The following is a 12,567-nucleotide window of genomic DNA, read 5'->3' on the forward strand; positions in this document are numbered from 1 at the left end:
CCTTACTGCCTATGTCTTAGAACCCTCAGGGTCCAATTTTTACAAAAGTTTTTCATATCAGAAAGACGACAAACACAATGGTCAGATGACATTTTTACCTGTAAGGTGCTTGATTGACAAGGAAAATAAAATATGTAAATTCCCAGCAGCTGTCAAAAAGTTCCCTGCTATCTCGTGTGCATGTCAATCTTTCACATAAGCACAGGCTGGTATATGGTCCGCACAAGAACCCCTTTTTTATATAACACATTTTTTATTGAGCATTTATATCCCATACATTCCAAATATACATTTATGTCTCTTTTTAGCCTTGATACAGCTGTTCTATTACATCTTAACAAATAATTAATTTCAAATGGAGAACACCAAACAGTTGTGCAAGCAATTGTAGAAATAATAGAAAAAAAAGGAAAAGGGAGAATAGAGTACAGTGGGATCTAGAGGGCTCAGTTATAGAGGTAAATAGACTTATAACATATATCTTTTTTGTATTTACACATATGTACACGTATAAAAAAGACACACAAACATACACATATACATACATATCCATATATACATACATGTACAACAAGAACCCATTTTTATCTGCCTTTATCACTTCAAGGGATCTGTAGCAGAATGACCAGCTGACCTTTTTTTTTTTTTTAAACCAAATGATTTGCTCTGGTAATGACTGTGAAGTGATATTCATAACCCTTAAAGCCCATTGACGCTCAACGTTAAGTACGCATGTTCCCGTAAAGCTTACAGATACGGGCCAAACGATTTGAAATTATAATTTGGACTGGTTCACTCAGGGTAAAAGGGTTAGGGCTCACCATCCTCAATTTGCTTCCTTTTAATGTCTTGAAATAACTCTTTTTTTTTTTTTTTTTTTTTTTTTGTTGTCTGGACTCTTCCATTAAGAGTAAATAGATACATTTACTACAAACAAGACATAAACACTTGCTTCAATTGCAGTTTTTACTGTGTATGTGTGACTTGTATGTTGCCTGTTTTTTGCTATTGGTGCTTTTGCCATTCATGAATAGTTGTTATTGGTTTTGACCAATCAGAATCCAGTATTTCAACCTTCTTGATGGTTGAGTAATTTAAATCTACAATCAAACCCTACTTCTAACGGTGCTTTATATGTTTCTTACTCTGTTTTTTTTTTAAAGTTTGCATCATTTTTTTCCAGCTACATTTTAAAAGTTATTCATGTCATACTCTCATCACTGCCAAACATCCAGCTCATTTATAGTTATTCATATGAGATGAGATTGTCACTGGCACCTTTAAAGAGATGAGCCATTCCTTATCCAGTTTTTCTGTCTCCTTTCATGTCCTCGCTCTGGTCTCATGTCCCTGAAATCAAAGCGTTTCTTCTGCTGAACATTATCACTAGTCCTGCAGCAAATCTGTGATAATACATCCACGGTGAATTCATCAAAAATTCATGCCATTGTGTCCATCTCATGAAAAGATGCAGCTCCATACTTCTGGGTTTGATGTGGGGCTTTGATTCGGTCATCATGATATTGATATTTCTCTGATTCTGGGCAAAACTGCTCTGGTGTGTGTGTGTATGTATGTGTGTGTTTGTGTGTGTGCTGTTTTCCATGTTAATGGCGCTCTCTGTTTTCTCTCCCCTCTGTCTCGGCCCTGCAGACGGACGCCGCGCTGATGTACGATGCCGTGCACGTGGTGGCCGTGGCTGTGCAGCAGTCTCAGCAGATCACTGTCAGCTCATTACAGTGCAACCGACACAAACCCTGGCGCTTCGGCAACCGCTTCATGGCCCTCATCAAAGAGGTAGGAGCAGCTCTACCTGCACCCCTCTCTGTCTCTCCCGCAGCATACACTCACCTTCACACACAACACATGTGCTCTCAGGAAGCAGACGGAGACTGAATCTCAATGAGGCTGGGGCTGTCACAGGAAGGGGATATGAATAAACAGAAATGATTTATCTGTGTATTTATTTATATGAAAATTCTGCACTGTGTGTGTGTACATACACTCCTCTGAGGAGGGCATGCATCTCCACTCTGAGCTCTGCATCCCAGCGTTAACCACCCATGCAGAAACAAAAACACGGCAGTAGCTAAAATTTTGATAATTGCCCCACAGTCCGCTGCTTTTGTGAAGCTGGGACAGTAAATCCAGAGCTCTGTCTGTGGGAAGGCCGGGGATTAGCAGATCTATATTTAGGAGCCCTCTTCAGTTTGCAGAGATCATGAGAAGACTGTGAATAATTTAACTGTACAGAGAGGGTTTGTATGCATACATTTGGATGTATTTATTCAAAGCTAACAGTTTTAAACCGTGGAAATCTCATTCTGCCTTTCTGAACCCTCCTCTCCTTCACCCATCTTTCCATCTCCTGCTGCAGAGCTGCTTTTGTTCACTGATTTACAGCTTAAAGACGCACAGAAGGATGAAATTTACAACACTCAGTGTTTAGCTCAATGGCTGTGTGTGCAGACATTCTACATGCAAAGTGCTCATCCAAAGAAATGGTCTGCATACAGTCACATGACAACATCTATGAAACATTCTCACCATCGTGATCTTATCCGTGCAGAAAGAAGGCCCTGTGAGGACTTTATAAGTATATATTAGTCTGCATACAACCTAATGTATATCATCTGATCAACATGCTGACAAACCGCATCACATTACCAGACTGTCATCTATGCTTGTTTACATCCTGGTAGTAGATCTTTAACGGCATTATGGCTTCTAACCAGGGTTTATTGCACTTTAAGGACTTGATAAGTGGTCTTAAAATAGTCTCTCATTGATAAATTTGCCTGTTCATAATCCACAATCTAAACTGAGATTACACAAAGACCAAAAGTCCCTTTAATGACACTCAACCAGCAGGCAAATTTTAGCAGAAAGAAGCCAGATCTATCTTTTTCCTGAATAAATATATTTCTCGGATTAATTTTGTAGCAGACACTGGGGTTGGAATGCCAGACAGAAAAATGTCAGAGCAGAGGAAAGCTAAACAGGAAAGTGATAAAGAACAGGCTAAATCACAGGAGCTAATCTGTTTGTGCTAATGTTGATTCCAACCCACAGTCAGCAGTTATTCTGCAGTGGTGTTCAAACTTGAGAGTCTATCAATATACTGGAGAGGGAGGTTATGTTAGCTCTGCTTGGTGAGGTTGGAGTTATGGAGGACCAAAGGATTCACTAAAGCCTCATTTCCACCATGCGGTTCAGTTTGGATAGTCTCTGCACACATTTCTTGGTGTTTCCACTGAGTAATCCTGTGACAGATCACCAAATAACCAAGACGAGCCATACCACTTTTTGGGAACCTTCTGTTTGGGCACCAAACCAAACCTATCCGATACTAGAAGATGGAGCTACAACACTGCAGATCATTGATTGGTTGAAAGAATTCTCACAGTGTGACGGCAGCTTCTGTATTTCTCCTAGCGGCACACAGACTTCTCTAAAACAAAGCTTGATTGCATTTTGTAATAAAGAGTAACATGCCAATCACAAAGAAGGTGAATTGCTGGATGTCTTCCATGGTTACCCTTTATTCACCGTGTCACGTTTTTCTTCTTTGTTGGATTTGTAAGCGGGGTAGACTCGTGGACAGTATGATAATTAATGGATATAGTCTCCCTGACGTCAACCATCCAAAATGGGTTTTTGAAGCATATCAGCAATCGCGGCCATATTGGAAGTGGCAAGGGATTCAAGTACAGCTATAGGGCACCCAACTGTCGCGTGAGCTCAGTTGTGCCTCTGATTGAGAGAGCTCCGGATCCTAACATCCTCTGAACTGCCAAGTTACAAAAACTGCACCTCGTGTACAGTTTGTGCCGATAGTGAGATTAGCCATTTAGACAGGAGATGTTTTTTGAACCAGTCTGTAAATAGGTTAATTTCTGCCCTGAAAACAACTTTTTGTGGCTTAGTGTGTATGTGACTTCACATCACACATTGACATTAAATTTGATATGAGTTTGTCAAATGTCACCCCAAACTTAAAATGCAAATTAAAAACATTATCAAATAACTGTTAAACTAAACCATCAAGTTGCACACAAGACACAGGATGCTGTGAGGACACATTTCTGGTGCAGCCACGCTTCCCAGATGATAAACATCTCACTCTGCTCACGGCAGATTGTGAAATGGTCATGAATATAAATAATGTATTTATAGCGTTGCATGTATGGACACCAGTTGGACCTCTAAACATGACAGTCAGTGTGGGTTTCATACTGTTACTGGGATGTTTTTTTTTACTGCAACGAGACAGCCTTTGTGTGTCAGTATGCACGACAACATCAGCTGGCAGCAGAGCAAATTGCATGCCTTGACAGCCTCCTGAGCTTTCTGAAAGCTGTTTATCTTCCCTCCAGGAGGCTTCTGCTTGTGTCCTGCCCCATTTCAAAAATCAGTGTTATTGTTGGAATACAAACCATGATCTTTCTCTCAACCAGAACATGTAGTTTTTGTGCCTCAGAAAAAGTTGGTGATGCTAAAACTTTTTTTATTTGAGTTTAGAAAAATTGTCTTATTTTCTGCTGAAATGTAAACATTTGGTAAAATACAAAGCTTCATTAAAACTTTACCAGAAAGCAGCTAAAAAAAAGTCAGCCTCAATATGATGGACATCCTGGATGTTTGGTCTCCTAGAGCAGTGGTTCTAAAATGAAGGTGCTTGAACCCTGGGGGTACTTGAGGGGGATACACCAGATCCACAAATGTATATATATAAATTAAAAAAAAAAAAAAAATCAAAAAGAAAAACCACTAGGCGAAATTCCTTTGACACCATTTTTTTCAAACAATGTTTGAAAGTTCATAAACTGAAAACTATATCCAGTAAGTTATTTAATTCCGTCACCCCCCAAAATAAGAGTGTCCCTCATACCAGGATAACAACACATAGTACTGTGGTTTGAGCGTAGTGGCAATGCTGCTGGAAACACAGGGGGGACTTGCACTGAAGCAGAGTGGACAAACTGTGTCAGTATATAGATAAATATTATGAATTGGGTTAAAGTCAACAAGTTAAAACCCATCCCAGGCATGGTGATTTTTCTGCAGGGAGATATTTGCTAACAGTAGCATAAAGCTTGCACATCTTCAGCAGCAAATTTATTTCAATATTTTTTAAGCAAATCTCTTATTTGAATTGAGTTTTTCATGATTGTGAAGAGATACTCATTTATCTATTGGTAAGTTAATAATTTGTGCTTGAGAATGGCCCTTTATTTTGATACCAAGAGAGGGAACTTTAAGTTGAAAATTATTTCTATATCTCAAGTCTTTTCTTTTAAGCTCACATTTAGATTTTTTTTTATTTTTATTTTTGTTTTTTATAGTTAATGTAGTTTTAATGTTTTGTGTCTGCTCCATTATGATTTTCAGCATTAACCTGCCTTTGCCTTTATTAGGAGGCACTCAGCAGAAATGAAAATAAATTAATTAATTAAAAAACAAAAAAAACAAAAAAAAAAACCATTTCACAGGGAATACATCAATACATCAAAAAGTTTGAGAACCACTGATTAACAGTATGGATGGGGAGCAGTTTGTCTGCCGAATTAATGTATTAATGTTTGTGTATCTTTAAAAGAAGTGTGGTGTGTTTTGAACTCACACCAACCTCTGGTGCTAAAAATTGAAAAAACAGAAAACAAACAAACAAAAAAAACAGTTCTTCAAGTGTCCACTTGAGGCTGGCTGTAGAAGGACCAGAAACCACATACACACCAAAACATAAAAGCAGATGTTTAAACAGAGATAAAGAAACAAAAAAATAATCTCCAAACCTGACACAGTATCAGTCAGTCTATTATCAAATTATTATTTTTTTCCACACATCTTAAGTCTCATTTTAAAAAGTTTGGAATACAACAGCACTCTTCCTTATAACAGACAGTAATATTAAGTATGAGGATTCAGATTCATGTATGAAGAGCTGAGATTTTCAGTCTCAACCTAAAACAGAGACAAGTAGTCGCTATGCAAGCTTCATGTGGGGCTAACAGGCTGAAGCTACGAGCTACAAGCTTACATCAAGCATGGTGTCTGTTTTTGGCACAACACCACTTAGCACATCAATCACTGTTCTTTAAATCCATGTTGTTGTGCACGTCAGACCACTTTTTACACTAAACGTCTTCCCAAATAACCCCTCCCTTCGCTCAGAGACAGAAACACAAGCAGAACAATAAATAAATGACTCTGTAATTAATCATACAAATCATGAGAGCTGCATTCAACAAAACACAGAAACAAATTCTGAGGAAACATCATTAATCTCATGGTCTCTCACTAAAATAATTCTCCAGAGAAAGAATGATTCTCACTCGGTTTGCACCCGTAAACACAACAGGAAGTCAAACTGACTATAAGGAACTACAAGGAATGAAGAAGTCTACATTAAAAGCTTTTTGTTCGTGTCAAATCCATAAGTTGTACTTTGAACTAGGGACTTTAAGGATTCCTCTTTCTTGGTCAGAATAAATCAAAGTTTCCTCACTGAAGGAACATCTCTCTGTGAACAGCTCTGGTATCAGTGCAGCGGTGTTCAGACTCTGAGTCAGAGCAGTATGACGAATGTGTTCAGGAGCAGCTGAGTGAACTGAGCGTGTAACTTCCAGGTCTGTGACTCCCCCTCATTTGACTAAAGATAGACCCTGAAGTCCCCGGTCTGCAGTCAGCGCGCCACTGAGAGACACCTGAGAGAAAGCTACCCCTGCTCTGAGCCACTTTCATGCCACGTTGTCTCCCATCACAGCCCTAAATATCTGTAAAGATTTGGTAATTGCTTCCCCCTGTTACACAGAGCCTGAGAGCGCAGGCCGGGTTAGACTGAACCAGACAGAGAGTGTGGAAAAGAGGGAGAAATGAGAAAGATAAAAGTGTGACTGATCTCTCACAGGCAGTTTGTTAGAAAGCAGAGATGTAGCTGCTGATGGCTGCGGAGGTCTTTGACTCTCCCTCTCTGACTGTCTCTTTCTCTTTAGGCCCACTGGGACGGCCTGACCGGCAGAATCACTTTCAACCGCTCCAACGGTCTGAGGACGGACTTTGACCTGGACGTCATCAGTCTGAAGGAGGAGGGGCTCGAGAAGGTAGAGTGTTGGTCATTTGTGCTTTTCATGCAGATGTTTTCATTTGGCAATGCTTTAGAAATCAAGATGTTAAATGCATAAAAATGCAAAAAGTTTCTCATATTCATACACTATATTCTGGCTGTTTCTGGCAGCTGTAGAAGACCAAAAGTCACGAGCAGCAGTGGCTGTGTTTTATAAAAATAACGAGCACTTAATGGGTGATTCATCTGCTTCAGGAGTACGAAGCTCTCTTTGCAAATTAAGAACAGAGGAATGGATCGCATGTTTGTGTGGGTGGGACAAAACTGGGGTCAGTGCATTGTTTGTCAGGAAGCCTGAAAACATGAAAGAAGCTCTCCTCGCTGTCAGTATTAAAAATACTGATCTGACCCGCATGTGCAACAAAACAAAATAACAACAAAAACAGACATATATGTTTTCCAGCTCGGCTTTTTGACAGATTAGTAAACAAGGACTTATTTAATTGGATAAATGAGCTTTGACATTGCACTGACTTACTCAGTACTATATGGTAGCCCTGAGGTGCAAAACACAACAAACAAAAAAAGGAGAAAATGAAGTTTGAATCAGATTATAGCTCTAATGATTTGAAATCACAGTTTTCCCTTCCAGTCAAAGACAGTTTTTGTTTATTCAGCTACACTGAGTTGCCCTATGTTACTGACCTTTTCTTTTTTTTTTTTTAAATCTTGCCTGTTATTTTTTTTTTGAATGGTATTTCTCTCTTTTGTTGTTATGTTTTTATTGGTTGTAGTTGTGTTTTCTCATGTTATGTAAAGTTTTTGTCATTTGATCTCTCTTTTTTTGTTCAGTTTTCTGATTTGTTGTCTCATTTCCTTTTTGGTGTTGTGTTCTTTATTGACATTTTTATTTTTTTTTGTGTGTGTGTGTTTTCTTCTTATATGTTTTCTTGTTGTTGTAGTTTTTCTTTATGTTGTCATGTTCTCTTTTTTTGCTGTTGTGATTTTTTTTGTGATGAGGTTTCCATTTTGTTGTCACATATTCTTTAGGTTTTTGTGTTTTGTTTTTTTTTTTGACATGTTTTTTTTTTGTTTGTTTGTTTTTTCTTTTTGTTATTGTGTTTTTGTTTTGTTGTTTCTTTTTTGTCCTTGTGTTTTCTTTCTTTCTGCAGTTGCATTTGTCTTTCTTCTTGTTGTTGCAGTTATCTTTTTGTTGCCTTTATTTTTTAATCTTTGTTTCCATTTTTTTTTTCCTGGTCTTTTTCTTTTTTTTTTCTGTTGTGCAGTTTTCTTTTTTTTCTTTTGTGCAGTTCTAATGTTCTCTTTGTTTCATTAATGTTTTTTCTTCTGTTTGTTTTTTCTCTTTTTTTTACTGTTCTCTTTTTTGTTGCCATGTTCTTTTTTTTGTCATGTTTTATTTTTTGTTGTTGACATGTTTTGCATTCCCAGGCCACCGTAGAAAAGCAATCATCTCTTACTTTGATCTTGTTAATGTTTGTACCGTTCGTAGAGTGACACCTGTGAGGTTGTTTAACTTGAGCTGATTTCACATTCGCTCTGTGTCGTCCTCCACATCACCTGATAAAGTTCGTCCCAGTTCTGAGGCTCATTAAAGCTGTGAAGTTTCTGCTCTGTCATCACTGACACTGTTGTTCTCAGTAAAACAAGACAGACTGATGATACAGGGTTACAATCCAATAAATCATGAGCATACTGCTGCTCCGTAACAAGGCAGTACTAAACTGTGTGGCACACCCAAAAAGGAGAGCAGACTCTGAATGTATGAGTCAACACGAGGGCAGGAGTACAAAGCAGTGATGAACAATCCAAAGTCAGTGCTGGGGTAATCAGTCCAATCAGGCAAACAATCCCAGAGAGAGCAGCAAAGAGGCAGAGACACGAGCAGAGGCAATGGGTCACAACACGGAAAAACACACGAGGAAGACGACTGAAAACAGGGAGTGCACTACAAAGAAAATATATAAGAAATATCAAAAATGAACAACTAGAAATAAATGTAAAAAGGGTGGGTAGTATTTATATAGTGTTTTATATAGTGTATTGTGTTCATATATTTATAGCTTACTTCTTGTTTGAATTGAGGGTGACCCTTTCAGTGCTGAGCTGTTTGGTTACTGTTTGTCGTGAGCTTGTGCTGGAGTTTGTTTTTTCCTCACTGCAAACCAAATCTACCTACAGGTAAAAATACTGTTACCTTGAATCTGGGTTGGTTAGTTTGGTGAATTTTTTTACAGTTATGAACATGATGAAAATAATTAGTGATGACCTCCAACAGAACCAAAAGCCCCGAGGTCTCCTGGTTAAACAGTCTCTGCAGGTTTAGCACCACCTCTTGAATCTAAATAAGAGAACAGGAGAAAAACAGTGCTCAGTCCTCTGTGTTGGGACTAAATGATGTGTATTTATCCACCAGCATGTGTTTAAGTTCTCTTCTAAGCAGAAGTGTGTATGGTTTACATATTTTCCCAGAAGTGTCTTCACTCCAGTACTCAGCAGTCAATTTAAGATTCATGAGATTATCAGCGTGTAGAGAACCTGCTCATACCACACGTACAAATAATATTCTCAAACACAACTACAAACACTTCACACTCCTGCATCCTCTCAGGTGCTCCCTCTTTGCGGCTCCTGACCTCTGCTCCGTGTGCGCCCACACCTCCATGAATAATTTAGCCCATTAATAAACCCCTTCAGAAGCCCTCCAGCCTCATGAAGCCTGAATTAAAGAGTTGATTTGCAATTACAAAGCGGGTCTCAGGGCCCTGTGCAGGGTATCAGAGCAGCCCTGAGGAGTGTGTGGTTGCTGTGGGTTTGGTGTTTGTGGTCCCTGCCAGTGATGCTCAGGGCGGTGGAGTTGGATGGAGAGCAGGGGGAGCTGAGGGGGAGGCTCGGGTGGAGACTTCAGGGAGAGCTGAGAGAGGACAAGAGAGGCCTTGAGGCGTGATCTGACAGCTTCCTGCTGCTCGCCTCCCAAGCCGGCTCCGTTCTTCAATCCGGCCTCCACTGACCCTCCTAAAGGCCACAGGGCCCATCCAGATCCTTGATCATCTCCAACATTATTCCCTGTGGGACTCAGGAAGAAGGTGTTGAGGGTTCACATGACTGTCAGCTGTGTCCTCAGGGTGCTGTGATATTTCATGTTTGAACCCAGAACATGAGGAGGGAAAGTCTGAGAACAGCGTGTGTCTCTGCTGCTTCATGTCTGCCTGTCTGTTTGGTTGTGTCGGCGGGGAAAGAGGACTTCTTTCAGCCTTTGAAAGGATACAGATGCAACTCTACAAGGACAAAAACTCCTTAGATCAAATCATTTCAGAGGATTTCAAACCTCAAAAAGTTTACAACATTTGGATGTAGATGGTCCTTGGTACAAGAGACAAAATTTAAGAGTTATGGGTTTGAAACCTGGATCAAAAATGCTTCAAAATCTCAATCTAAGCAAGTGTTAATGTCCTTTTTTGTCAGAATTTTCTTATTTGGCTTAAATTGAGCCACATTCACCTGCCAAGTTCAGGAAAATAACTCTTATTTCAGGAAATTAAAATGCAAAATGAGACCTGAATTGTTTAAAAAGAGAAAAAAAAAATCTGCCATTGGGGAAAACATTGCTTGCTTGGTTTCTTGTATTAAGGCATTATTTCAATTTTAAGAAACTCAATAAAAAACACTCTCTCTCTCTCCTCAACTTCATTGGCAGACTTTTTACTCTTGAAAACCTCAAAGTAACAACCGAAAAGCTCTCCTCACCTCTGCGGGAACGCAACAAAACTATGGCCAGTTACAGAGCCATGATATAGAGGGATAAAATGAAATCTCAAGAATAAAACTGTGAATTTATGAAATTCAGATTTCCAAAACAAAGATGTAAAATTACTGGAATAAATCACCATGATAAGAGAATAAAGTTGCCACATTGTTGAAATAAAGCTGTATATTTTTGAGAATAAAGTATTAATTTTACTCAGACTGTTTATTTTTAAGGGGAGATTAGAGCAGCCAGCTGCCTGCATTAATATAAGAAATGTGGAGCATCTTGTGAAGTTAATCTTTAGTGTTGGTTTCATAAATAACTAAATACTCAGTCTTTTAGCGCATTAGCACCACACTCCCTTAAAAATAAGGTCTCTGATGTGCAACCTCACATTTTTAGAGCTGACTGTGGTCACTCCTCTTTGAATCACCTTACATGTTATTTACATTTCCTTTAACGGCCTTTTTGAAGGGGATAATGTCATTGAAGTATTATTAGCTGTCCTATCAGCTCTAAATTTTATTCTTATGAATTTACATTTTTAAAAAAAATGTTTTTCTTTCTTCACATTAAGTTTAGACATTTAACAATGCTCCATAAATTTCAAATCTAGCTAACCCTTAGTGTAGGCCTGAAACTGAAAAAATAAATAAATAAATAAAATAAATACAAGAACTTTTTGAAGCTGTAGAAGTCTGTGTTTTTCTCCCACTCTAAATCTTTTTTTCATGTATTTTGAGTATGTTTGTGTTGTAATATCTTTTAAATACAAAAAGCAAACAGTTTTCACATGCCCTACAAAAACCGGTTGTTATGCCCTTACACACTGTAATACATGGACATAGTATCTATGATGTCACTCATCTGTTTCTGATACAGAGTTTTGAAGAGTATTAACAGGTGAGAGCAGTTTTGGAAAAGCTCAAGAGGCGAGCTTTGAGCCTTCTCACCAACAGCTACAGGGTGCCAACCAAACAGTTGATCAGTTCAGTCTGGCTTTTGATTGGACAAACTTGTGGTCTTAACATGTTCTAAATATTTTAATTTACACTGTAAAACCAGTTATTTTGGTGGTTTCCAGTCTTGGTTATATTACACGATCAGGGGCTGATGAAAACATTTGAGATGATATGAGATAGCAGTAACATGAACTTTTCAAATTTTCAAATTATTACTATTTGAGTTTTTGAAAATCAAGACTTATAGTTCCTTTTGATCACACCAAGATTCCCAAACTGTAGAGATCATCCAAACAACCACTCTGGGAGATATTTACTCAAAATCATTCACTGCAAAAAAAAAAAAAAAAAAAGACAACAACAACAGAAAAATAACTTTTAAAAAGGACTAAGCCGTTTCAACAAACAGTTAATATACAAAAGCTTGTACAGTACTGTTTTCAGTGCACTACAGTGCTGTTCAGTAATATTCTTCCTTTTTTTTTTTTTTTTTTTTTAGTTTTACTTAAGTCTAGTTTTATTTTCTGTTAAAGCTGTAGCCTGTTAATATGTAATTTTAAAACAAACAAATAAGCAAAATAAGCGTTATTTATTCTAGTGTGGGCTCAGAAAATTCATGCCTCTCTTCATAAGTCCGCGCCTGCTTGTCAGAGCGCACCTCGATGCAGGTTCGTTACGTTGCTCTTCTCATCAGCGGATTGATTTATGCAGAATTGAGGGGTCAGTTTGTGGAATCGAGGGAGTTACAGTGAAAGACAGGACTCAGCTTTCCC

The 12,567-nt window shown here is 38.4% G+C and overlaps 1 protein-coding gene across 2 annotated transcripts in view; it reads left to right on the forward strand.

Moving 5' to 3' along the window:
• The window catches only part of grik2 (glutamate receptor, ionotropic, kainate 2), a 425,745-nt gene that overhangs the window by 274,603 nt on the left and 138,575 nt on the right, over nt 1–12,567 (forward strand). For both annotated transcript variants that reach the window (XM_074682842.1, XM_074682843.1), the window contains exons 8-9: nt 1,654–1,797; nt 6,996–7,103. In XM_074682842.1, coding sequence (XP_074538943.1) covers nt 1,654–1,797; nt 6,996–7,103 — 252 coding nt within the window. The remainder of the gene's footprint in view (nt 1–1,653; nt 1,798–6,995; nt 7,104–12,567) is intronic.

This window comes from Halichoeres trimaculatus, unplaced genomic scaffold, assembly GCF_033239565.1.
Source record: "Halichoeres trimaculatus isolate MK-OKI-2021-1 unplaced genomic scaffold, fHalTri1.1 fHalTri1_scaffold_12, whole genome shotgun sequence".
Lineage (NCBI taxonomy): Eukaryota > Metazoa > Chordata > Actinopteri > Labriformes > Labridae > Halichoeres > Halichoeres trimaculatus.